Here is a 27,525-nt window from a genome sequence, read left to right on the forward strand (position 1 = left end):
CGAAAATAAGCCCAAATGCTTCTTTTCAAGTCTAAAAGAAAATAAGACTCGGTCTTATTTCCTGAGAAACACGGTAATTCCAAGACCTCAAAGGATTCCCTTGCATGATAGATGACCAGACTGCATTTGCTAAAGATTGATATTGGTGGATGTCATAAGAGGGTGAAGCTTTTGGGGAATCTCATTCCCATTGAAGCAAGTCAAAACCATAATGAGGCCTCCTTCCCTGCTTTGAAGGATGATCTGAGATGGGTGATCAGGCAGGGCTGCAGGGCGACTCCAGGAGTGAGGTGGCCTGCAGGGACATCCTTACTGCAAAGGTCTCTCTGAGGGCCACTTAGAGCAGTTTTCTTTGTTTCTGGGCTCCTTAGTTCACTTGTCAGCCTTTGAAGTCTAAGAATTGGCAGCTCCATAGTTTAGTCATTTATGCAGAGGGAGAGTTTTAAGAAGAAAGAATTCCTTTCTGTCCATTGGAATTGTTAGGCAGAGGGTAGGAGATTTCCTTTTCAGTTGAAGGCCAAGGGAAGCTGTTTGGGCTGGGAGAGGAAGAACGAAGGCTTGGCCAAACTGCAGCTGGAAACGAAATCCTGAGCCCCTCTGGAGAATCCTAAACTGGAAAGAGGGGGAGGAGGGGATGGGCTGGGCTGCCTTTGAGGTTTTCTTGTAATGTACCTGAATTGAGTTTGTTTCTAAATTCTACTCAGTGGGCCAACCGGAACCAGAAAAGCCCCCCAAAGGTTTCAGAAGAGATTCTTGTGCAGCTTCATTTGATTTAACATTTCAGCCAGACCTGAACCTAGAAGCAGGATTTTAAACCACAGGACTAGTTTTTCCAAATTCTGTCAGTTTTATGCAGTATCAACATGGCTTCTTCAGATTAGTTTAAGAGGCCGCGATCTTTTAACGTTGGAAGCCTCTCCCCCCTTCTGCTGGCATGTAGCGTGACGTGTCCTAGCGTGTTCAAAGGCAAAGGCAATATTAACTGTTTGCTGGCCATCTCTGGAGTACATTACAGTTCCTCTTTTACCTGATTTGGAAACCTGATTTGGAGTTAAGACTGCAGTTCCCTGTAGAAGCCTTGGGAAGACCTGGAGCAATACCAACCAGCAGGTGTTTGTGGTTCTGCTCTTAAATAAGGGAGGTGTCACCCCCTCCCCTCCCTCCTAGAGTATTTAGCCAGGGGGTGGGGGGTGGGTGCCAAAGAAAGTCCAGCCCGTGTCACAGCTGTGTGATCTGAACGGGTCACACAGGGCTTGTGTGGGGGCAGGGCTTTGACTCCAGAGTGGCGGCCCCCCTCCCTCCCTCCCTCCCTCCCGTTAGTAGCAGTGGCGGCCATGTGGTCCTTCTGTGGTGGAATACGCTCAGATGACTTCAAAATAAGATGTAAGATGGCTTGTGTGAAGCTGGCATATCTGAGAACGGTTTTGCCTTGTTGTGAGGGGTGGGGGAGGCTTGCCCTGCCCTGCCTGCCCAGCCAGAGCTCTTCCTTGACTTCTTCGTTCAGAGTCCGTGCAAGGAAGGGCGTGAAACTCCTGATGGAGCAACCCAGAAATAATCTCATGGGTCCTCAAAGACAACATTCTTATAGCTCCTGGTCTTTGCTGAGCTCTTGGGACGCTCTTCCTCCTCTGGTTTTTTAACATCTGATTTGGGCCGGCAGGTGCCAATGCTGTATGTGGAAGTGAAGGGCTGCATCTGTCCAGGAAGAGCTTCAGCGGTGCATCCCTGGTCCTGTGCCTGGCACTTGTAGGTTAGAGGGCTAGAAAGCAGCCCTGGCAAGGCAGGCCGGAAAGGGACACAGCAGGCGCCCAGGCTCCTCAGGGCAACGAGGCCCTTCAGTTGTCATGCATGGCTTAGAAGGAACTCAGAAAAAGACAAATGGCCAGTCCTATCCGCGGTTCTGATCTTTTCCCCCAGGGAGGGGGGAAAAAGATGTTTTAGAGTCTCAATTCTAGCTGTTAAGATTATTTCTAGTATCCAACAGCCACGAGCATCAGGCAAGCTTCCCTCCCACCCTTCCAGCTAGCAAAGGGGGCCCCAGAAGTCCTTGGCAGCCTTGGGGTTTTCCTCGCTGTGCGCGCCCCCCCCCCCCCGCCACCAACGGAAGAGAAAAGGCAAGGCTAGGAATTGAGCCCCAAGACCTTGGGATTCTGGTACCTTTTTAACAAGCAATGTTGTTTTGTAAAATGTTGCCTATCTAGTAGAGCAGGCCAGATGTTTTCTATCTATTTTGTTTTTTGTACAGATGTAAATGCAAAACCTCATGTCCTTGAGTACGTATTTTCGGCATAATATCTGTAATAAAGTTCAGATTTTTCTAAGTACATTTTTCTTCTTCTTGCCCCAGTGGTGTTGTTATTTGGCATCCTTGACCCTGGATCCCGAGTGCGAGCCCAAATGATGCGCTAACTCAAGGGTGATTCTCTTTAGACCCTAGTCCACCGAACAAGCTGAGCGAATGGAAGTGCTGGCTGCCAAGAGACCGCTGGCAATTCAAAGGGTGTAAAGTTTCAACACAGCATTGAGGGAAGGACTTTTCTGTCCCCCAATTCTATTTAAGGTCTTGCATCTACTCAACCACTCTAGGTACTTTAGGAAGCGAGATGCAGTTCACAAAAGCTCAGGTGGTTTTTAAACAAAATTTGTAATCTCAAAAGGCAATCTGTATTTTACCTACTGTGGCATAGCATGGCTCTCCTACAATTTTCCTATCATGAAACCTTGCTGAAGGATTTTATCAAAACCCGCTCCATGACAGATGTAATGCACTCTGTAATGCACTACTTCTGTTCATATCTTTGCAACACTCCTAAAGAATGCAGGAACACCTTCCTCCTTATATAAAGGAAGTTGGGATTCACTCCTCCTGCCCACCAGCACAGCAACTCTTGAAAACGGAACAGACTGGGATTCAACTGGGTGTGTGAGGAGGAGAAGCAGGCAAAAGGTGAACCAGGTTAAAATAATGGCCTGGATCCTGTCAGGGTCCATGGAGAAAATGATCTACAAAAGCCCCACAATGCGTTCCTGAAGGAGAAGCGACCAGGAGCCGCTTGGGATGCCAGCGATGGCTCCCTTTCACCTGCTTCCTGGCCACTAAAATGTCTCTCTGTGTTGGGCTTCAAACCCCATTTTTAGCCAGAAGATGGATGGAAAAAAAACCAGCCAGGGAAGGGCGCCTCAAGAGTTAGTTTTGCTTCCAGCATCATTTTGATGCTTATTCCTGTCTACTTCTCAAAAGAAACCTCAAATGGGTTTGATTTTGAAATACTTTTATTATGCAAATACGATCTAAAAAATTGGGCACAGATTTTAATATCCATTTAAAGGAGGACACTGGTAATGCAATTCTTTTTTTGCTTATTGCAACTAAAACAGTTGACCTGAGGCACAGATGACCGGACTCTTCTTCTGAAGCTTGCCACGGGCTCAAGAGGTCTGCTGCTTCCTTGTCTTGATAGAAGAATGTTATCACAATTAAAACAACAAAACAAAATCAAAAGCCATGGTACGACACTTCCCCCCGCCCCCCCTTATTTAATGCGATCCTGTCAAGCGGATCTCACCCCGTTGGGCTAATCAAGGTCTCTCTCTCTCTCTCTCTCTCTCTCTCTCGCCCTCTCTATCGAAACGCTTCCGAGTGGCGGCAGCTACTATTTCAAAAGCTACAAGACTGTCCACATACACCGTCGCCGGTCGGAAATCAACACGCCTCCGTTTAGGAAGCGGCGGGGAAGAACTGTTTCATTCCTAACAGTTCAAGTATTCTCATTGTTTCTGGAGAGAAAACCTGGTTTGTCCTGAAATGTCTGAACTTGGCAGGCCAGAGTTCATGATCAGTGCAGATGCAGCAGGGGCCCTGCCGCCGGTTGGCTCAGTGGGTTTAAAAATCGCTCCCCTCCCCCCAACCCCAGTTCTTGCGCAAGACGTGTAAAAGTGTGTCCTTCCCTGACCCTATTCACAACTTATTTACAAGACAACCTTGGGCAAGCGGGACTGGCGCTGGCGGGGAGTTTGTTCCTCTTAATATTATGTCCTCCTCCACTTGTTTCTTTGCCGTCTGCATTTGACCGAAGAAAGTTTTCTAGGAGGCCGCCTGGCTTTCTTCTCCGCGAAGTTCTCCCCGCTGTGGTCGGGGCAAAACAACTGTCCGCTCCAGTTGCGCTCCAGCATGGCCTCCTCTTGGTGGTCCTTGCAGAAGGAATTGGGACAGAAATGGCAGAAGGACACCGAGGGCCTGCCACACACATCGCAGTGATGCCAGGGGCATTCCCACTTGCCTGCCGTGGGAAGGAAGAAAAGACAAAGAGGAGAAAAGGTCAACTCGGAAACATTTGCCAGGACCTCGGCTCCGTGTCCGCTTCAGCCTGAACCAACTGGAAGAAGGCAGCCAGCGAACTGAACTGCGTCCACGTTCTTTATCTCCCTGACTACAGGACTGCTATCGAAGTGGTGGACAAGAACCAATTAAAGACAACTTAAAATGAAAAAGAAGCATTTTATTTAAAAAGTGTTTAAAGCTATACACACACATTCAGAGAGCGACTCTTTAATGACTTTTCCTTCCCGCTGAATAAACTACGATTAGCTTAACAAAGTGCAGTTTTGCTTTGGAGCCGTGTTTCCTCTCCATGAGTCTCTGCTTATCATTTCCAAGGACGATGGAAACAACAAGCCTCTCCCTAAAACAGGTGAACATGGCTCTGTTGAGCTTAAAGGTTCGACATCTGATCTGGCCCCTCTCATGTCGTGGCATGCAGTACACACGTAGAGAACAGGTTAAACGGTTCTCCCATCTCAAGTCACTCAACAAAACCACATGGGCCTTTCCCTTCTTACTGCTCTACCTTGGACCAATTCAGCTGGAGATGCTTAGCCACATTTTAAGCACCAGAGTCAACGCTTAACCGTAGGAAAACTCCTTCTAAACTTGGGATTTGCTTGATTATGATCCTGGTTACAAGGATCCAAAATCCTTGTTACGGAAGTGAGGCTTATCTTAATGCTTCCTTCTTACTCACCGAAAGGACGTTTTACCAAATCAAGGCAGGAGAGGTGATAAGCCTTGGTGCAAGACTTCCGGTCACACAGGACAAGCTGCCCTCCGTCCCCGCAGCGGAAACAGTAATCCTCCGTTTTTTTCCTGGCTTCGCTTTTCGTTTTACGCCTTCTTGCTCTTCTTTTGGTCTTCTTTCCTTTCTCTTCTGAGGCGCTAGAGGATGAATTCTTAATAAAAATAAAAATAATAAAAATAACAACAACAATAATAATAATGTTTCCGTTTTGCAGATTAGGAGATTAGTGCAGTCTTTAAGAAGCTCCCCCTCTGTTTTTTAGCCATTTCAAATTATAAAACCTGTGGGGAACCCTCTTGCAAAATGTTTCTCATGTGGTGACTGACAATGGCCGTGCAAGACAGAACCAAAGAGAAGCACCGGACAGCCAAAAGGCCAAAATCATCCACTCTTCTCTTCCCTCCTTAAATTTTGTAATTTTACTGAAGACTCCTCCACTAAACACAATTCTTGGGGGTCCCAAAGGTGCTTTTCTCAAGAGGCAACTGGACTTTCTGGGGTGTTTGTTTTCTTTTGAAGTTGTTTCGCTCCTCCTCCAAGAAGCTTCTTCAGGAAGGGAAGGATTGATACTCCTTAAAGACAGCTGGTCATTTGCATCCTTTTTGGAGTCATTGAGGCCACTTGGAGGTTTCTCCGTATCCCCTCTCCCCAAAAATGCAAATGACCAGTTGTCTGCAGTATCCCATGTTGAACAGTTCAAGTGGTCCTCAACTTACAACCATTCGTTTAGTGACTGTTCAAAGTTACAACGTAACTGACCAAAGTGACTTATGACTATTTTTCACATTTACAACTGTTGCAGCACCCCCAGGGTCACGTGATCAAAATTCGGATGCTTGGCGACTGGTTCGTATTTATGACGGTCGCAGTGTGTCCCGGGGTTATGTGATCCCATTTGCGACCTTCTGATGAGCAAAGTCAATGGGGGAAGCCAGGTTCACTCAACGACCATGTTGCTAAACAACCACAGCGATTCCCTTAAGTGTGGCAGGAAAAGTCATAAAGTGGGGCAAAACTCACTTAACAACTGTTTTGCTTAGCAACAGAACTTTTGGGCTCAACTGTCGTCATAAGCCAAGGACCACCTGTACTGCAGTGTCAAACATCAGGAGTTGACCACAGGAAATGTTCTTTGACATACTGCATTACACCATAAATTGTTTTATGGTGATATATATTTTTTTACATCACAAAATATTTTTTAAAATTTGCCAAAATTCATTGGCAGTTAAGGGGTTCCAGATTTTGGGCACATTCTGTAGGTTAGTTCGTATTGAGGAGCCTTAGTTCAACAACTCTTGCCTTAGGATGCCCCATGAAAGGCTACTCAGAGGCCGACACGGGATGGGCTCTCCTCCGTGTGCTGGCAGAGATACCTTTGGTCTGTCTCCAAGGAAGCCGCTGCAGTTCGGAGCACCACATTTACACGCCGTCTTTTCATTGCCCAGGCAGTCAAGGTTGTAATTGAAGGTTAATTCTGTCCCTGAGGGGAAAACAAGAGGGGAATTTTATTGTAACCATCATTAGAACAGGAACATTGGCTCCTTTCCCAAAGGATGTTCCCATTTCACCCCAGGATGACTGAGGAGGAAGACGTCAAAGAAGCCAAAACACACCCACGCCCCACTCGATCCAAAGAGAGGCAGGTGCACACACGGACATACTTCCTACAGTCCTGTGCCAAGAACCTATGGGCTGTGCTAACCACAAGGCACAGAATTTTGTCCCTCTGCTGGAAATGCCTTAGAGCTTGGCTTTTGAAAGCTAAGACATTCAGAATTCAGACTTGAAATCTTCTTGAGATGGACATAAATCTCTTTGGCCAACAGATAAAACAGGATCGGGGGTCACTCAATTCACCTGATCATTGTTTGAGCAGTAAATTTGGATAGCTTTCCATTGCTGGCCTGGGGGAAAGATCTCCAACTGAGCTATTATAAAGACCATCCAGGCCCATCTGGATTTGCAAAAGTTGGGCGACCCAAAGGGGCCTCTTCAAACGGCAAAAAGCCCCTTTGGGACAACCCTGACCTGGATGACTGAGAGCCTCCATAGACCAGAGTTGGATCTTCAACTGATAGACTGGAACAAGATGGGAGACGCCAAGTTTTTCCAACATCTCTCCTTCTCCCTGAGGAGGTTTGGAAGCTTAAAATTCAAGGACTTTTTTTTTTTTTAATTTTAATTTGATTTATATGCCACCCTTCTCCGGAGACTCAGGGCGGCTTACAATGTGCTCAGCAATAGCCTTCATCCTTTTTGTATATTTATACAAAGTCAGCTTATTGCCCCCAGAAACTGGGTCCTCAGTTGTGGACTTGAAGCAGAGATTTGTCTGACAAGATTCTCTCTCTTTTTTTTAACCACCCCTGTAACTTAAACGTAATGCATGGGGGGGGTGGGGGGAAGGGGAAGCCACTGGTGTCCTGAAGGCCAGGAACACTTAAGAGATCAAGAGGCCAGGCCTCACCAAACAGAGGATGCTTAATTTAATTAAACTAATTAATAAACAGATGTGTGCTCAAATATGGTCATAAGTCAAGGACTGCCTGTAAGGATTTTAACGTTGCTTAAATTAGTCTTCCCACAGGGGGAAGAGAGCAAATGAGCTTGAGCAACTGGTGATAGCAAAGGCCAGAGAGGTCTTGCAAACAGGAAAAAATAACCGGGCTCAGGGTCCGAGCCCAAGGGGGGCATTTGGGGGCTGCCTGGCTTTTAAGGCTTCCAGGCATCCTTGGAAGACCGGATCGCAGAGGGAAGGGTTGCGTTTTGGCCAATCGACAAGAGTAGCTTGGGAAAAGCCCCACAGCTTCGCAGCTTTGTTAAACAAATTTTTTTTAAAAAAAATCTTGTTTGTAGTTCTGCTACGTGAAGAGGGCGAGTTAAGCACAGGCAAGAAGCTCGGAGGATGTTTCAGCTGCAGTCAATAGAAGAAACTTTCCAAACAGGTTTTAAGGTTTGATTTCTTTTTAAGAAAAAAGAACACTGACGGTAGAAGAGCAGCTGGTACCTGCAGGAATGTCGCAGACCGCAAACAAGCCCACGCGGGTGTCTCCGTGCACCGTCCACTTTAGGGTCTCACAGTTGGGCTGGCAGCTGTGATTCATAAAGCGAGAATAGTTCCCTTTTGGCCCAGCGTCGATGATGCGGTCCTGGAAATCGAAGGATTCAAGCAAAAATCTGATCAACGGCAGCACCCTTTCAACAGAAACGGAGACTTAGTCCCGTGGGTGTCAGTTAGTTCTTCCTTGACAAACTTAAATCTGTAATCCATGTAAATTTTATCACGCTTCAAGAAAGCACCCTTGGAGAGAAATCTAGAATTTTAGAGCTCAACAGTTCTGATTTGACTAATTTTGCCTTACAGCAATGTCACACCACCTAGCTAAATTAAGATACCTGGGAAACATACAAAAATGTGTCAGAAATATAATTATTCTTCGGTTTAGCTTGGGAAAGGAGGGGACGGTTTCTTTCTTTGGCTATCTTGTCTCGAGATGAATTTCAGAGAGAATTTTTTTTTGTTTTGCATCTTCAATGGAGAATGCAAAGAAATTGGGTTTCTTCCTGTTTTTAAAAACAAACCTTTCTTGAAAGGCAGGGAGGATAGAGATACTGGCGCTCAGTATTTCCAGTCCTTGGAATACGAAAGAGCAAGAAGACAAGGAAAACTCCTTCTGTAATTGTTGAGGTTCTCAACAATTATTAGCCCATTCAGAAATGATAGGTGAAGTGGAAGCCTAGGCAGCCTTTTTGGACAAAAGCATTTGTAGATGAAAGATACGGAGCCAATGTATAACGCCAAGCTTCTCTTCTACAATTCAGATTGTATTATTGGAATATTACTATAGTCAATTCGGAGCGTAATCCAATACACCTCTACATAAAAGTGAATGCCATTACACATAATGGCATATTGTTCACCAAGGTACGTAGATACAGGATTGCAGTATTAATCCTAACTGAAAATTGGGTGTCAAAGAAATATTACCGCTTCCCGTTCCCCGAGTTTCTACCCAGATATTTGAACTCATTCTTCAGCCAAAGTGGGGCTGATCAATAGGCTTTTTGATGGGTGTTTTTGAGGTAGGTCCCCCCACCCCTTGCTATTGTTGAATAAAAGGCAAGCTGATCAATTCCAGTGTTTATAGATGCCAGGGTTAAGATTTAAGGTCAAAGACGGTGCCAAGCTAAGCCTGGTCAGAATACGGTACCTTATCGATGGTCAGCATGTAAAAGTGCGTGATGTCATTTTCATGAGCATATTTGATTCTGGCCATGCATTCTCCTTCATCAATCACCTCCCCAACGTACTCGTTCACGAACTCACCCTGCAGGGCACAAAGTCACAGCTGCTCATCGGAAGGAAACCGGGAGACACGGCAGCTCCGCACAATTGCCAAGCCTGGCCAGTTTTTCCCTTGATAACCATGAAGTCAGATCCCAAAGGCTGCGTATTTTGGGCTCTCTTCAAGCTCCTTTTTCCTGGCCTTTATATCATATACAGATAGTCCTCGACCTACGACCACAACGGAGCCCAAAATTTATGTTGCTAAGTGAGACATTCGAAGTGAGTTTTGTCCCATTTTACGATCTTCCTTGCCATGGCTGTTAAGTGAATCACTGCAGTCATTGAATTAGTAACCCGGTTGTTAAGTGAACCTGGATTCCACACTGACTTTGCTTGTCAGAAGGTTGCAAAAGGGGATGACGTGACCCTGGGACACTGCGACCGTCGTAAATACCAGTCAGTTGCCAAGCGTCTCGAGTTTTGACTACGTGACTACAGGGATGCTACAACCGTTGTAAGTGTGAAAAACATTCCTAAGTAATTTTTTTTCAATCCTTCGATTGGTCACTAAATGAACTGTTGTAAGTCGAGGACTACCTGTGTTTACATCTTGAACCACAGGGGGAAAAAAAGATGGGATGTAAACCACAGGAAGAAATAAGCGCCTAAAAAGACCCCTCAGGAATTCTTGCTCCCACGGCTGGGCCTCTCCCGTGAGGTACTCCAACCCCCATAATCCCTACCTTTTTAATGTCCCTCTTGGCGACCAAGCCCCAGCCTTTGCCCTCGGTCCGGATGGTCTTGGTCTCGGGGTACTGGCGCTTGGTGAAGCACTGGTTCTGGCAGCGCTCCCCGGCCGGGCACACTTGCGGGTGGCATTCGTACATCAGCATCCGGTTCAGGCATTCGGAGTCGAGGCCGCAGGGGTTTTCATCGGAGGGTTTGCAGTTGCACTTGGGGATCTCCGAAATATCCGCTGTGTAGATCTGGACCTTCCCGAAGGGCTTATTGACCTGCCATGTCAAAGAACCGGCACTGGTTACATCCGCCCCCCAAAAGGCCCCGACCCAAACTCACTGACCCACGTTAGTCCTCCACACTGGCGTGAATTTTGCACTTCCTCTGCTTTTATGGGACCTCCTTCACCCCAGAACATCCTGGGCCCATCACTGGACTGACTAACCTGGGGGTCAGAGAGGGACCAGCCCCGTCTTTCAAAGCAACTCACCTTGATATGCTTGTAAGGGGGAGGCTTGCGTTCATTTTCTTGAGTTTCTTTGGCTTCCCGTTGAAATTTTATCTCTCGGAAGCGTGTTTCTGCGTCTTGCAAAGCTTTAAAAAAAATTATTAAAAGTTACAACTACACGTATTTCCTATAAGAATAGGCCTCTATCTCATTAACTGCTTGGATCCGCATCTCTATTGTATCCATACATCACAACATTGTAGGTTCTTGGGAAGAACGCGATGCGTCTGAAGACCAATGCCAGCTAAAGGACTGGCAGCTGTGATTTCACACAGCTACGTAGAGGTAGTCCTTGATTTACGACTGTAATGGAGTGACTGGTCTCGATTTTACAACAATTTTTTGTGGCAGTCATTAAGTAACCACAGTGGTTGATTAAATGAGCCAATGGTTTGCTGGAGGCACAGTTTTACGACAATGTATGGCGCGCCTGAAGTTTGGCCATGTGACACTGGGGAAACCTTTGGAACTTCAAATCCAGCCCCCCAGTAAGTCTGTTGTAACTTCCAATGTTTGCTAAACGACCGGCCACAAGTCAAGGAGCACCTGTCTGTAATTATTACAATAATAGAGCCTCCGACCTCACTGACTCTGATTAGCTTTTCAGAAATCAGCCAAGTTTAGCTAAGTGCCCTCACCAGGTGCAGCAAAGCAAAATACCGAAGTCCCAACTGACGGGCGAACAGCACGGCATTCTGACTCTATGCAAGAGACATCGGTCGCACAGCAGGAATTGAGGTGAGATATTTTACCATTTTTGAAGACTTTCCCAATTCCTTTGATGGCCTGGTATCGACTTCCCCGGTCTCCTTCCATGTAGGGGAAGACGCGAGCCTGATGGGTCCAGTAGTAGTCTTTGGAGCCGAAGAAGAACACCGGGAACTCTCCAATCTCGTGCTTCATTTTCTGGATATTTGGGGGGACGTTTTTGGGATGGCAGACTTCGGCTGGCCACCACCTGCCACAGAAAGAACCCAGCGAGAGGAAGAGATTGAGGCTGCTATGGTTCTCTCGGGGACACATGAACGTCAGCCTCCCAGAGATCTTGCTGGTGCAGACGCCCCTCTATCGAAGGCCTTTCCCCCTTTCCCAGCTGCACGGGGGGCTGAGACACAATCACAGATACGAACAATGATTTTTTTAAAATACTGAAATTATGTTTGTAAGTCCAAACCTGTAATTTCCCAGTTTGACCCAAATAATATCTTGAAAATGGATTTTCTTCCCTGCTTTGCAGTCGTTGCAAAACCAGCTTCCGTCTGGCATTTCAATGTTCAAACAGTCGGGATGAAACGCAGCAGGACAAGACTCACAACACAACAGGCTCCCCCCTGTGACAAAAGGCACAAAACAATGACAGGAAAAGGGGGGAAAAAAGCTTTATTTTAAGCATAAAAATGCTGACATGTTCCACTCTAAGGATTAAAGCCCAAATCCACGCAACCCAGAAGGAATTACACAAAGGTTACGGTGTTTGCTAGGATCTACTCTGAGAACAGCAGCAGAAGGAACTCTGGGAGATGGGCCTCCTATCAACAGCTCCCTCGGTGACCAAGAAAAGCTGGAAGCACAACACCTGAACCCTATTTCTTAGGCAGCATCAAAAGGAGAATTTTTGGGAGCAGATTTCAGGAATCAAAGATGGGGGGGGGGAGAGAGCAGGGAGGAGTTGTGCCCCACCTGCTCACTTATAAAAGTTACAAAAGAATTCTTCCCATTTTTACATTTTAGACATGCAAATTCGTCAGTTCCATTCAGAACCAAAATCAATTTTTAAAAAATGCTTTTGCAACACACACAAGAAATAAAAGGGCTTTAGACTTCATGAAAAGCCTGAACAGCCACAACCCCATCCCTTCGCAGCACTGAAGAACCGTTCCAATGCTATTAAGTCAGTTGTTTACCTTTTGAGCAGACGAAACACCAGCTGACGTTCACGTGGGCATGGTGGCTTTTCCCTTTTGTGGCAGTAAAGTGGTTGGTACACACAATGCTGCTGGAGGAAAGCATGGCACATCCAGCAGCCACACAATTGTCACCCACGTGGTAAGCCACCGGACAGCGAACGCACCGTATCATTTTGCCTGGTACAAAGAAAAATGCACACACCGTTTTTGTCACAATATATTGGCAAAAATGCTTAGGAACTTAAAAAGAATTGGAGCGACAAAAATCCATCTCTAACTAATGGACTATGGCAGCAATTCCCAACCCCTTGAGAACTTTGAGATGGGCAGACTTCAACTCCCAAATTCCCCAGCCGGCTGCGGGATTGAAGTCCGCTGTGCCGGCTGGGGCATTCTGGGAGTTGAAGTACGCTCACCTCAAAGTTCTCAAGGGGTTGGGAAGCGTCAGATGATGCCATGGGCTTCCATGAGCTACTCTCTGGAATAAAGACAAGTGTCCTCTCGACAGGTACACGCAGGCACATGGACACAAAATGAGGCTTTATGTGGGGAAGGACAAAAGGGAGACACAAGAGGACGTGCAGAGGGAGGAAATATCTATAAATTGGACATTTAGACGCGAGTCAAACTTTCCAAAACAGAAACACACCAAGCCCCAATCCCTGAAATTGGACTGGAAGATACAATGGGGCAAAGCAGGGAGTTGGACTAGAAGACTTTTGAAATCCCTTCCAACTCTCTTTATTCTGTTCTGTTCTGTTCTGTTCTGTTCTAAATAGATTTACTTAATAACTGCCTCACTTAGCAACAGAGCTTTTATGCTTAATTGTGGTCGTAAATTGAGGACTACCTCTATTCATGGCAGGTGATGCAGAACCTCTTCGTGCTACTGGGAGCTCTCATGTAATCATCGGCAACCATGATGCCGTGCGGCCTCTGAAGGTGAACCACGGGGGCCCCAAGAAGAGATTCGGAGGAAAGAAGGAAATACCTTTAGATACTTTGGGGTTTGAGGGATTAGCAACGTGGCAACTCTCGCAGCTGTGCAGAGGGCACCGAAAGCCTCGGTTTTCAACAATGGTGAGGGGAAATTTTTTCACACAGGCTTCATGGTAAAACTTCCCGCAGTGAGATACGATGCAGCGCTTAATTTCCAATTGCTTCTCCTTGCACACGAAACACGTGTGAACACCTAATGAAAATTTAAAACAACATTTCAGTATTTCTCACAAATAGAATGGAGCCAGGTTCATTCTTAACTGGAGCTAGAGTTGGCATTAAAGTATCTGGAATTAAAATATTTTTTTTCTTTCAAAAAACCCCATTTTTGGCAGGCATTTCTTCACAAGCATCCGTCTTTCCCCATTCAATGTCTACATTTGTAAATCTCTCTTAGAGAATAGTAAGGAAACTTGGGAAAAACGGATTTGGTGACTGTAGGATGGATCAAATTATTTTCAGCAGGAAACGTGCAGCCTTTTTACTCTTGGGAAACCAGGGCTTAGCCAGGGACTTCCAGCCCCATCAGGCAATGACAGAACGGATGGATGACAGAACTCAAGGTCTCTCCAGCTCACTTAATCCATAAACCAAGAATGCCTCCAGGTTCTTGGATCTGGCAGAATCCTTAAGACTTTCGCCTTACAGATAGTCCTTGAGTTACGACTATTCATCGCGCCCAAACTTCGTTTGTATGACTGGGGAGGGGGGGGGAGAAACCGCAGTGGCCCCATGTTTGAAACCAGGGCATAAATATTTTTTGGGGGGTTCATTGCAAAGTCAAATCGGTCGTACGTTGAGGGCTACCTGTACAAAACAAAGGAATAAGGAATCTTTGTCTTTCTGAGCAAGGTGGGCAGGGAAAGAGAGGTGCATTATTACTGCCTTTATTTTCTCATCTCAGCGTGAACCTTTAACGCTTCGTGCTTCCTATCGCTGCTTTCTGGTAAGTGCGAGATCCGAGCGAAAACCGTTTGCACAGGAAGCGCCCAAAGGCCGCCCATCCCCACCAAAGGAGGACTTGCCTGAAGTGCACTCGCCACACACAAAGTGTCCCTTGGTCCTTCCGGAGAGGCCGCAGCAGCCAGCATGGAAAGCCCCAAGACAGCCTCCTTCACACAACATCACTTCCCCGGGCTTCTCACAGACCTTGAGAAGAGGAAAGGCAAACCTTACAAGGCGAAAAGCTCCAGTCAACGGCTCCTCCTCTCCTTTCTTTGTGAGGGCAAGGGGCTCCTTTTATTTATTTTTGTAAAAAATCAGATGAATTGAGCAGAGGCCCACTTTCAACCTCCTTGGAATGCGTGCCAAAGGGAGACCCGTGACAGCCACGCAGCTGGTTTAAAGAGGGAGCTTCCATGGAGGGTGGGCATCTGTGGCTTCTTGCGGTGGAGAAAAGGAACATTTGCAGACTCTTTCAGTACAGGGAGTCCAATGGATATTTCAACCTACTTGTTCATGTTAAATGTTCAGATTTACAAATAAGACCATGCCTTGACAAGCATTAATTGTCTACTATCAAGTCCAGGGTTGACTCTTAGTGACCACTTAAAATGCATTTTTCCCCACGATAATCTCTCCCTAACTTGGTCTTTCCAATAGTTTTTGGAAAGAGAATTTGCTTGACAAGCATCTTCCTTCCTTACCTGACAAACAGACTCCTTCCTGGCCGTGGCCCCTCGGTCAGACTTCTTGGACAGCTGAGAGACCTCCCCGAGACCCTCATCGGTGCTTTCATAGGGAGACTCCGATCGTTCATCTCCTGGACCATCTGAAATCTAAATGCCACAGGAGGATGAATTAAGAGCTTCTGTGCATTCTGATTTAGCATTGCTTCTGTGAAAATAATATCATTTATTAACCACTTCAGCTCTCCAGGAGTTGCTGAACTACAGATCTCATCATCCCCAACAAAATTCTCCTCCATCAACTTTCATTTGTGACATGCCTGTTGTGCATTCAGTGGGCGAACATAAACTCTTTCAACTCCTACCCTCAAAATGATGCTATGGAGACTTCAGAGGATCATTAGAACTGCAGAAAAAACAAAGGCTACCAACCTGCCTTCCATGGAGGACCTGTCTACTGCACGAGTCAAAAAGAGGGCTGTGAAAATATTTACAGACCCCTCACATCCTGGACATAAACTGTTTCAACTCCTACCCTCAAAACGACGCTATAGAGCACTGCACACCAGAACAACTAGACACAAGGACAGTTTTTCCCCGAATGCCATCACTCTGCTACACAAATAATTCCCTCAACACTGTCAAGCTATTCACTAAGTCTGCACTACTATTAATCTTCTCATCGTTCCCATCACCCATCTCCTCCCACTTATGACTGCATTACTTTAACTTGTTGCTGTATCCTTATGATTTATATTGTTATTGTTTCCTGATTGCTTATTTGTACCCTATGACTATCATTAAGTGTTGTACCTTATGATTCTTGAAGAATGTATCTTGTCTTTTTATGTACACTGAGAGCATATGCACCAAAGACAAATTCTTTGTGTATCCAATCACACTTGGCCAATAAAGAATGCTATTCTCTTCTCTTCTCTTCTCTTCTCTTCTCTTCTCTTCTCTTCTCTTCTCTTCTAATCTATTCTATTCTATTCCTGCATATTTTCCAGAGAACAGGCTGCTTACTTGTGTGTCAACTATGAATTGGTACGTGTGACTTCTATGTCTGACCAGCTCTTACTGGGACCTATTAGAGCCGAGACTTTGGCAGGAAGGAAGCCCTCGCTTGGGCCTGCCTGTTCAAAACTATGAATTTTCCCTCAGTTTCCCCAACAGATGGGAGTTCTGGAATCTGAGCACTCAACAAACTGAGAATCTGAAGGTGTGCCAGACGCGAGCGTGCAGAGATGACCATTTGAAAAGATTACAGGTAAACAAGCTCGTCTTCAGTGGGAGATCTGGGGGCGCCCTGTTTGTTTGCTACGGGAGATTAACAAATCCAGCCAGGAGGCAGGTCAATGCACTGTTAAGTTAGCAGAGGATAGCACAACTCTGCCAAAGGACACGTGTGTGGAGGTTTACATACGTGTATGTGCATGTTGCATGAACATTTGCTGGCTGGTGCAAAGGTTCAGGTCAAGTCACCCCATAAGAGAGCGCTACTGGCCCAGGAAGCTCTTAAGGAAGGATCCACTGACCAGCTCTGAAGGAAAGGCTTAGCTAGTTGGGATCTTGAGCCAGTGAATGAGCCTTTGCATGGAAACCCACTTTTTCTGTCCCCATCATAGCAACCCTGCAAGAATGACAAAATGCCTCTATCAGTAGTAGGACTCTGAACACTGGTGACACAGTAGTCACTTCACATCAATCATGTGTAGATGGCAATAGGAAAGCTATAAGAGGTGCTAGTTCATGGGTTATTCCAAATATGCTTGGTTAGGAAGAAACCTGGTTAGAGAGATGTCTCAGTCCTCCAGGTCATGGTTGTCCAAAAAGTGCTTTTTCAAGAGGAAACTGGACTTCCTTTGTTTTTTCCTTGAAGACATTTCACTTCTTATCCAAGAAGCATCTTCAGTTCTGATAGAAGACAGAACTGAAAAAGTTTCCTGGATGAGAAGCGAAAAGTCTTCAAGGAAAAACAAAGAGAGTCCAGTTGCCTTTTGGGGGAAAAAAAAGCACTTTTGGGACCTGGTTAGAGAATTATCTTATTAATATCTGGAAAAAGTGAGGAGTTCTGCGCACAAAATTTGACCATCTTCCTTGGATGAAAAAAGTGTTTCACTTAAGGACAGTAAACTAAACAAGCCTCCACAAGTACATATTATGCAGTGATTGTCACTGTGCAATAGTGCAAGTCTTCTACTCGGAGGAGAAACTGAAATACGGTTGTCATTTTACACAGGACAAGCAGGACCATCGTCCAGCACATGGGCTCCTTGTGTGATGATCAATACGGCCGCCTGGGTTCATAGATGACCCACGGAGGAAAGACACGCAGCCGAGAGAGCGGCTGTTCTCTGCCAATGAGCTTAGTTCCCTGGGGATGAACTTGGTCTCATGAAGTCAAGGACTGCTCAGGTTGAACCTCTTTTTTCTTCTCCTTTGAACGTGGACCATTGCACTCTTGCTCTTACGGTTAAATGGCGGGCAATTATTCTGCTGTCCAGGGCTCAAATAAACGCAGTGCAACCGAGGTTCTTATCAAGAGCATCAAGAGGTTGGATGATGGAGGTGGCTGGTGGAGAAGGCCACACCATTGTAGGTCTACAAGGAGGACATTGAAATCTGTTGGCATGGATTCTAATCTACTACAGGTTGTACTAAGAGAAGACAGCAGTGGTTGAACGGAGCCATGGTTTGCTATGGGGCAGTTTTTGCAATCATGTTTCCATTGCAATTTCAAACGGTCACTAAGCAAGTCAAGAATTACCTGCCTGTACCCTTCTCTGTCAATCAGTTTTTTATTGATCTCTGCGTTCTCTTGGACAATGTGATGGAAACGGATCATAGCAGAAACTTCTTTATGCTCTTTGATCAATTGTCCCGTTGCCCTAATCCATGTTTATTACCAATGATCACAAAGGGGAGAGCTGATTCAGGCTAACTGGATTTTATGATCTTTTTGTGGCGGTCATTAAGTGAGTGCCACAGTTTAATGAACCCATTGTTTATTATGGGGAGGGTTTTTTTTTTTTTTGCTGAAAATAGGAAATAAACTCAGTTTCCAGCAAAAACGTAAATTCTGGTCACGTGCCTGAAGGAGACTGCAAACGGCCGTAAACGGGGGACAGCTGCCAAGCTCCCAAAATGTGGGTCACCTGACTCACGGTGGAGGAGGGCGGCCATCAGAATGTCAAATCCAGGTCGTAAACACCTTTTTCAGGGTTTGTTGTAATTTGAATGGTTGCTAAGCAACCGTTGAGGCCTACCTATAGAAATGCTTGGATGGTGTGCTGCAGTTGTATTGCTCCGAGTTTTGAGGTTGCTGAATACAAAAGATATACACACCACGTGAGCAGGCCCAAAGGACTGTGTGGGGCTCCAAGATACCAAAGGACTGATGCTCCTTTACATCAGAGGGAGCCGTTCGGTTAACAGGCCCAAAGGCTTTTTCCCTCCTTCCTGTCTCAAGCCCTGCACAGGCTTCGTTGCATTTTAGGAGAGAAAACAATCTCAATAACCAGGAAAATGTACTTTTCCTCTCGTTTATACTGCTTGCAACTGAGCTGAACTGAACATGTTTTCATCTTGCTTTAAGTGTGCCAATAGAGCCTGTTTAACTTCTCTCTGTTTTATATTTTTTCATAGAAGCACTTCTTCTTCCTAAGCATTTTAAGAAAAGCTTTGGGTGAAATATTTGGGATTAAGCCGTTTTTGGAGAGTCCAAAGGAGTCCCAGCCAGCACCACAAATTTAGAGTTGGCATCAAAGATAGTTGGATGGCTTCAGTCTCCCTGGTCTATTCCATATTTGAAATACTTGCAGCAAACCGCTTCTGTCGGAAAACCCAACTTGAATGTCTCACAAATGACATGGGAAACCAAATTCAGGAAAGCTGGAATGAGCTCATCTGACCTCAGCGAAGAGCCACAGCTGAGTTCCCACCAACTTTTCTTCCTCTTTTCCTGGCAGAGATAAACTTACCATGCTGTATTTAAAGAGAAAGGTGAACGGAAGGATTAAGGTGTTTATAACCCACATTAATCTTGTTTCAAACGTTATTTCTTTCCATCGTTTAAAGAAAGCAAGTTTAAGTCACTTGCATCTTTTTTTATCTGTCTTCCATTGTTCATTTGCAGTTTACCTCGTTCTCCGTTAAGGACGCGGAAGGAGATGAACTTTTGCTATAAGGGAGATGCGAAGATTCTGGTCCCGAGGCCCGATTTCGTTTCTTCAGTGGCTTACAGGCATCGGAAAGACCTGTCGTTGTGGCAAAATAATTGTGATTTACAAAGAGAGCTTAAGAGTCCCAGGGTCTTTCCTTGTAGTCAGAAGCCAACATCGCCTGACTGATGTATCGAGAATTTACAATGTTTTTTTGAGATCCCCCACAGTGTAGAATGAGAAATATAGAGAAGCAAATATAGACACAATTAAGAATAGTTAAGAAATAATAATGTAGCTTGTTTGCAATCTAGCATTCCATGGGTATCCCCACCTTCTCCTAAAAATGTGACATGGATGGATTTGGTCAATAATCTGTTATTGATGTAGTAGATTTGCAAATAATTTTTACAAATTAAATACCCACAAGGACTAATACGACTATCTATCCATCTGTCTGTCTATCTACGGTATTTGTCTCTTTATCTCTATCCATCTGTCTTTGCTTATGTCTGTCTATCTATGTATTCATCTCTGTTTATATATCCATCATCCATCCATTCTTCTATCTTCATCTGTCTATCTCTATCATCTACCAATAAAATCTCTCCCTCCCTCCCTCCCTCCCTCCCTATCAGCTTCCCTATCTGTCCATCTAGTTGCAGAAGAGAGTTCCATTTACCAATTCTAAGAGTCCTGCAGGGTTTTCCCATCCATTCCTGATCGGTTCTCTAAATGTGGTTCATGAGAGCCAGAGGCTCCCTCTGCGTAGGGAGGCTAAAGTGGGGGGGGGGCAAAGGGGTAACCATTTAGGACCCCCGTCTTCAGCAAATAGAAGGTGTGTCCTGCTTCTCAAGCTTACAGCCGCATTCGAATGGTGCCACGGCTCACTTCCCCAAAGTCCAGCAGCCACTTTAAACCACGGAACGTAGAACCTTTTTAAGAGGCTATAAGAGGCATCAGGCTTGTTCTGACTACCTTACCTGACTGCTTCTTTTGTGAGGTTTCTGTGACTTTAGCAGAGTTTGTTTTCGCTGTTTTGTCATTGCTTCTCTCCCTCTGTTATAAAAAATGGGGAAAAAAGGAAAAGAGAAAATGAAATAATAATAAAAAAATAAGAGCCTTCCTAATTTAGATATAGAAAGAAATTAGCGGAAGACAATAATCACCTCATTGAAACAGACTCTAAATAAAAACATTATCTTTAAAACAGTCATTTAATTTTAAAATAATGGGTTTAAAGTTAGGACTTTTAAGACTTCCGCGATAGGACAATTAGAACTTTCATTTAAAATCCCCACCGGGGAACCATATTTTTTTCTGAACATAATGTTTAGTTAGTTAGTCGGGTGTAAGTTTGGAAAAACAGGTTCCTAAGCAAACATTAGTTTTACTTGAAAGTTAAAAACAAATTTAATAGCAGCCCCTCCAACTGAAAAGGACGTAAGCCTTTGACTGGCAACTGGCTGACCGTTCAGAGTTATGACGCTCTTTATCTCATTTCCGGCTGTCAAAATGTCCCGCCTCACCCTACCAGGCCCATGGCTGCCTTTTGGCTGCTTGGCAACCAGCTCACGTTTACGGCTAGTTGCAGCATCTTGCGGTCACGAGGCTGCGGTTTGTCAGTTGTAAAATTGGGTCCGGTCACAGGGTTGCTTCAACTTACAACTGAACTTCTGTTCCCAGTAGCATTCGTAGGTCGAGGAATGCGTATAAAGGGTAGTGTTGTTATCAAAGTTTCCTATGAGGATGGCTAGGATGCTATGCGCAAAGGTTTTCGGGTTTTTTTTTACCCAATCAGTTCATAGATACCTATGGACAGGTAACTTACCCGTAAAAGCAGTTCATCAAGTCACCTTCTGTACAGAACAACCTAAGTCTGTGACGTCTATGGAGTTTCTCAGTCATCCAGGCCAGAGTAGTCGAAAAGGTGCCCTTTTTTTTTCTTGGAGACGTTTCGCTTCTCAGCCAAGAAGTTTCTTCGGTTCTGACTGGATGGTTTCATTCCCCACCATCCGGTCAGAGCTGAAGAAGCTTCTTGGACGAGAAGCAAAACGTCTTCAAAGAAAACGCAGAAAGTCCAGTTGCCTCTTGTGATTAAATCTGTGACTTCTAACAGGGTCCCTGACAAATGGCCTCATCCCTGTTGCTTTGCCAAAGGATATAAGGAAAGGCCTCCAGGAGAAGAGCGTTAAGAAATCATGCTTACTACATGCTGGGATCTCTGAGTGATGCAAGGGACAGACAGGTGGGGGCTGAGTTTTCTTCCCACGGATTAAGGTGAGTGCACAAACGGAAGCTATAATCTACTCAGGAATTCATTAAAACTGAGAACCAAACGGTGAGGTCGATACAAGATGCTAAACGCAACTATTTTATCATCTCTAAGACCTAACGTTCATGTTTCTTCTAACAACAGTTGACACACCTTACCTGTCTATCATGTGGCAAAGGGGTAAGAAAAAGAAAAACACAACATTTTAAAGTGCTAATAATGTTGCACGTAAGTTCACAACATAGGCATTCAAATGAGAATACCTATACGAGACAATTCTGCTGGATCTTTAACATTTCTGGATGCATGAATTGTTGCTTCCACAACTGTTCATCAATTTATTTGAAACTAAATATGTGAAGTGTTGGATGCAAATATATAACTAGTTCAAGATGAAAAACCCCCCCCCAAAAACCTATGACTGGCTATCTCAAAAGTACAGCCGAAAGGGCATTTTATCTCCTTTTACAGATGAAACCAGTTCTTTTCTGTCTCAGCTGCTCACTTGTACCTCTGCTATCATTGTGGAAGGAAGATTCAGAAAAGAGACCCACAAATGCAAGATATGGAATCAAAGATGCTTTTACGCGCACTGTATATAGTTTGATGTTTTAAAACGAGCTCTCCGGTTAACCATTCATTTAATGGGTCAATCCATCCATCGATCACTCCATCCAATTAAATCCCCCGCTCCAATGAAGCCGAAGGCTATTGTGACCGAGCAAAGTCAAAAAATAATCACACTGGTTGCCACCACGGCACACCCAAATAAGCCAAGAACATAATTACCTTCTGATAATTCTTCTTATCCATTCTCGGCCTTTTTCTAGGTGCTTCTTGAACTTCAAAATCTTCCGTGGGTTTCCTTGTCCTCTTTACAGGTTTCCTTTTATTTCCATATAAGTTACCTTGGAGTAGGGATGGGGAGACTTATATGAAAAAAGTCTGAAGCTCATTTAGAAATTATCTCCAACCAAAGCAGTTACGTTACTGTTCTAACACAGCCGGATAATGTTTATTAACCCTAAACATCTTGTGACTCCCACCTTCTCTTATTAAAACTAGCTTTGCAGTAGACACCTACCACAGCTGACCTTATCTACAAAAACATCCTACACCTATCTGTATATTTAATATTAATTTCTCGTTTCAATTTATAATGGCTCTACAACCAGGAGTTTTGCTTTGAAGTAACTTCTTTTAAGAAGCACGCTAATGGTGTATAAAGCAATTATCCCATTTTCTGATATTACGATGTGATAGAACATCACCCCTAAGGCTGGGAAAACATAAAGCAATACACGTGTTAAGTGAATTTGTTTTATATAAAGACCAAGGGGAGAGGAACATTTTAGATAAAGACCGTGAAAAAAAAAAGATTTTTAAGTACCTTGCATATTTATACCTGAAACCAGCGGGTCTGAGTAAAACCCATTTGAAACAATCAAGTTCTATGTTACAAACTTTCAGAGGATCACAACTAGTTTCACTAATTCTTCTTTATAAGTAAAGCTTCTATTCCCTACCCCCCAAATCCCCTATTCGAATATACCAAAATTTTCTAATTACTGTTTATTATTCCCCAATTATACTTTTTAGCCTAGGGCCATATTTCTATTGCTTAATTTGGAGCCACAGAACTTCATTCAAATGCTTTGAAAAAAAAAAAAAGTCAAGATTCTTCTGCTGGTAATTAAATTTTCAAGCCTCAAAACAGATCTTGCTATCCTATAAACACGTTTCTTTTAAAAAATGTGTGGATAACTCTTCGCTTCCACATGCCAATCAGTGGTGAAGTTTAAATTTATTGGGAAAAGCTAGGACGTAGGCCAGGATTTTGACATAAACTGTATTGACGTGCAAAAACGGTCTTTCACAGATCCCTAAATGTGCCCAAGCCTGAAAGTCCTCTTCTATAGGTGTAACAAACTGAGGAAGCAAGATTCATTTTAATTGGACCGTAAGAAGAAACTACCATAAAGCTGGACAGAATTTTGTACTACAGCACTCAAATATTTAATTCAAGATCCATAAAAACGCTAAAACTGAAGGAGCACAACATTTGAGAAAAAGATATTATTGAGCAGTTACATGAAAGGCACACTTAAGTAAGGGTTACTTAGTTTAAAATCAGTATTACACAGCACAAATTTAAATTACTTCTGGATCTTGATCTTCGTTTAGCTGATCCTTGAAAGACTTGATGTTTGGCCTTGCTCAAACTCCTCTGGGCTGAACCTTGAGAGATACAGAATGTTGTGTAGTCTTTTTTGTTTGCTTTTAAAACCGACACCCACATTTTATACATTGAGACAAAGCATTCAACTTTCCCCACAGGTTGTCATTTCACACACAAATAACAAAACTGACTATAATTTTTAATACATATTGTCCAAAATTGAGAAACCTTTCCAACACACTCTCATTCTTCTCATTGTCCAAAGCAGCAACCTGATATCTTAAAATTTCTGTTATAGTCCAACAACGTTATAAAGACTATAATATTAATACTGAGAAACAAAAATATGGCTTTTTTTTTTTTTTTTTGCCTTTAGGCACACCCATTCTTCCAAACCTGTAGCTCATCAGGATATTAAGCTAAACGCTTTATAAAAATGGAGATCTGGCCAGATTCCCGCAGATTCTAACAATCTTCTCCACCACGATCTCCACTGGTGTCAGTCCTGGAAACGTTTTAAGCGTTGGGTGTTTCTTCACATCCACAGATCTTAATTATTGCAAACCCAGGGACACAGATTCAACCTCCACTTCAACTTTAAAAACAAGAGTTATGCTTAAGAGCGAATGTTTTAAATTTAAAAATTCTAGCTTAATTTCTTTCTAATCTCCGTAATTCTTATTTCGTCGACAGCGATACAGGTGGCGGCTGCTTAGAGACAGGAAGGGAATGAGGACACCATCATATCTACAATAGATTTACACAGAGCAACTTCGCAGAACAATGACCAAGAAATGTAGACATGATTGACTCTTCTGGTTTAAATTTAAAAAAGAAAAAGAAAAAAAGGACTGCATTCACTGCTTAATCAGCACAACATCCCAAAAATTAGAAACGGAAACAGTGAAAGCTGATCTTCCCTACAGGCTGAGAACCGTGTGCTTAATTAAACATGACTACATATATTAAAACTTTTAGTTAGAGTATACTAGCACAGTTTTACGTTTACCAGTGTCTTCTTCACATTTGGGAGAGGTCACTATGGCAAATTTTGTGTTATAGCGTGTTTTCTGTTTTTCACTAAGCATGTTCCACTGTGACTCCAGCAGCTCTTCGATTTCGTCGCAAGAGGCATCGGGGTGCTCAGCCACCACCTGGGCGGGACAGACATGAATGAGAGAGAGAAAAGAGCCCGGGTCCCCCCCGCCCAGCTTCAAAGAAATCTCAAAAATCTCTCTGGAGTTTTTTTTTTTCCCCCCCCGATTTTCATTTATTTATTATTTTAACTTTTGTCAGATGACGGACATGTCCCAAAAGTGTTTTTTTGTTTTCAAAAGGCAGCAGGATTTTCTTGGTTTCCCCCTTGGTGGCTGCAAGGAAGTGAAGCGTCTTCCAGGGGAAAAAAACCTGAGGAAGTCCAGCTGCCTTTTGAAAAAGCTCCTCTGGGACAACCATGATGGAGAATCCTCCCCACAGACACGCGGGACGTGCATTGATCCCAAGCAGGATCAAAGGAACTCAACTTGCCATTGTACAGTACAAGTTAATCCTCCAGTTACCACCGCAATTGAGCCCAAATTTTATGTCAAGCCAAATGAAGTATTTGTTAGTGAGTTTTGCCCCATTTTATGACCTTTCTTGCCACTGCAGTGGTTCAATTGGAAACCCAGTGAAGTGAATCCGGCTTCCCCACTGACTCGGCTTGCCAGAAGGTAGAAAAGGGGATCATCCCGGGACGTCTGTCATAAATAGAAACCAGTTGCCAAGGGCCTGCATTCTGATCACATGACCAGGGGGGAGGCTGCAAAGGTCATCCGCGTGAAAAAACAGCCACAAGTCACTTTTTTCAGTGACGTCGTAATGTTGAAGGGTCACTAAATGAACTGTTGTTAAGTCTACGACTACCTGTAGCTAAAAATGGTCTATTTTAAAAGTTTTCTCCAAGGTTTTTTTTTTTTTTTTTTAAATCTTCTGATTCTCCTACAGGACCCAGATCTTCTGCCCACTTTAAATGTCCTGCATCTCCATTAATAGAAGAGACACAAACAGCTCAAAAACAATGGCAAGGGGGGGATTTCAGGTGTGCAAATACAACGTCATGCAAAAACACCTGCAACCGGCAGATAAACACACAATTATGACTGCTCGTTTAGTGGCCGTTTGAATTTACGACAGCCCACCCCAGAGGTACTGATAACCCAGTATGCAACAAAATTTCATTTTAATGTATGCCGATTAGTGCACATTCAAAGTGACAATAAAGTTTCTATTCTATTCTATTCTATTCTATTCTATTCTATTCTATTCTATTCTATTCTATTCTATTCTATTCTATTCTATTCTATTCTATTCTATTCTATTCTATTCTAATTCTATTCTATTCTAATTCTATTCTATTCTATCCTAATTCTATTCTATCCTATCCTATTCTAATTCTATTCTATCCTAATTCTATTCCTATTCCTATTCTTCAGTTCCAAAATCCACCCCCCCCCACCCAAATCATCCAACTGTCAGTGTTTACAGCTGCCTATCTCTCAATTTAAAGGGAGCCCTTTCTTAGGCCTGCTCTCTTCAGAAGGATGATTGCAAAGCTCCTTAGACCCCGGGTGGGTGAGAGCAAAGGGCCTGAGAAGGGGACGAAGGGGTTCGGCCTCTGTGGCCCTTAAGGGACCTGGAAAAGAAAAGGAGGGAAGCCTCACGATGCGGATTCTGAGGACACAAACCTCATCTCGGTGCTTCTGGCAAAACACCAGGAACTGAGGGGCTCCATCGCTTTTCCGATTCCGGGGAGCGTAGGGAATTGCCTTCTTCCGCCCGAAAGGGGACCCCGCCGTGCCTCCTCTCTCCTCCAGGTTTCTTTCGGGAGGGGTGCCCAGGACCGGCTTGGGGGCGAAGTCTTCCGATTCACTCGTGCAAAGCGACTTGGTCCTTCTGCCCCTTTTGGCCGGGACGTCGTATTCTTTGCTGGATTTCAGAGTCTGAGAAAGGTCTTCGTCCGAATAAATCTTATCCATCTCTTCCAAGGACTTAACCGCCAGTCCGGCTTCCTTGGCCACCTGGGGGTTGAGGACTGGCCTGCCCCTGACGTAGATGAAGGTGTACTTGGCTTTCCTTTCCTCCAGGGACATGGAGAGGGCGTCTTTGGACTGCTTGACCCCCATCTCCCACTGGGGACGCAGCTTCCCTGAAACCGGTTTGAGCATCTGCAGGAAAAACGTAAAACAAAGACAAAGGAGGTCACGGAGACCAACACCTGAAAAGCCCTACCTGGGGAATCTTGAACAACAACACCCCCCCCCCCATTTTCTCTCTTCGTATCAAGGCATAACAAAGCGCTTTTTGCAAGCAGCTAAAACAGCCCAACGATTAAATTAGCCAGCCCGAAACAGCACAGAGGAAGGTTACCTTTATTTTCTCTGCTTTGCTAATGGAATGCTTTGCACTTTCCTGGCACAATTCTTCAAACTGCTCCTCTCCTTTGAACGCTACCAGGCTTTTTTCAAACACCCAGGCTCGCTCTGGCGCATCCCCAAAAAACTGTACGTGATACTGGCGAAAACTCTTTTTCTGTCCTGAAAATATAGACAATTCGGAGTCTTAGCTTAACAGAGCCACATGCAAAGATGGAGTAACACTGGACTGTAGGAAGTTATAAATTTTTCCCAACATGTTTGCCGAGTTTAATACCCGCTTGGCATCCTAGAGATGGGTGGGTTTCTCTGTTCTTGGTAATGGCCAGGATGGGGGCGGCATTTGGAG

General features: G+C 44.3%; 1 protein-coding gene across 1 annotated transcript in view; it reads right to left on the bottom strand.

Annotated features, from left to right (window-relative positions):
- Nucleotides 1-3,307: 3,307 nt before the first annotated feature.
- NSD2 (nuclear receptor binding SET domain protein 2) overlaps nucleotides 3,308-27,525 on the bottom strand; it is a 44,224-nt gene continuing 20,006 nt past the window's right edge. The window contains exons 4-23 of the mRNA XM_070942980.1: nucleotides 27,172-27,338; nucleotides 26,490-26,969; nucleotides 24,773-24,917; nucleotides 23,745-23,822; nucleotides 22,374-22,492; nucleotides 20,293-20,368; nucleotides 19,290-19,444; nucleotides 15,165-15,296; nucleotides 14,544-14,667; nucleotides 13,511-13,711; nucleotides 12,517-12,696; nucleotides 11,787-11,943; nucleotides 11,365-11,570; nucleotides 10,595-10,698; nucleotides 10,110-10,379; nucleotides 9,290-9,406; nucleotides 8,086-8,227; nucleotides 6,452-6,558; nucleotides 5,022-5,226; nucleotides 3,308-4,280 (exon numbers count right to left, since the gene is read on the bottom strand). Of these exons, the coding sequence (XP_070799081.1) occupies nucleotides 4,030-4,280; nucleotides 5,022-5,226; nucleotides 6,452-6,558; nucleotides 8,086-8,227; nucleotides 9,290-9,406; nucleotides 10,110-10,379; nucleotides 10,595-10,698; nucleotides 11,365-11,570; nucleotides 11,787-11,943; nucleotides 12,517-12,696; nucleotides 13,511-13,711; nucleotides 14,544-14,667; nucleotides 15,165-15,296; nucleotides 19,290-19,444; nucleotides 20,293-20,368; nucleotides 22,374-22,492; nucleotides 23,745-23,822; nucleotides 24,773-24,917; nucleotides 26,490-26,969; nucleotides 27,172-27,338 (3,416 nt within the window). The 3' untranslated portion in view covers nucleotides 3,308-4,029. The remainder of the gene's footprint in view (nucleotides 4,281-5,021; nucleotides 5,227-6,451; nucleotides 6,559-8,085; nucleotides 8,228-9,289; nucleotides 9,407-10,109; nucleotides 10,380-10,594; nucleotides 10,699-11,364; nucleotides 11,571-11,786; nucleotides 11,944-12,516; nucleotides 12,697-13,510; nucleotides 13,712-14,543; nucleotides 14,668-15,164; nucleotides 15,297-19,289; nucleotides 19,445-20,292; nucleotides 20,369-22,373; nucleotides 22,493-23,744; nucleotides 23,823-24,772; nucleotides 24,918-26,489; nucleotides 26,970-27,171; nucleotides 27,339-27,525) is intronic.

The sequence above is a fragment of the Pituophis catenifer genome, unplaced genomic scaffold, assembly GCF_029215685.1.
Source record: "Pituophis catenifer annectens isolate HBS135680 unplaced genomic scaffold, rPitCat1.0.hap2 SCAF_4, whole genome shotgun sequence".
NCBI classification, from domain to species: domain Eukaryota; kingdom Metazoa; phylum Chordata; class Lepidosauria; order Squamata; family Colubridae; genus Pituophis; species Pituophis catenifer.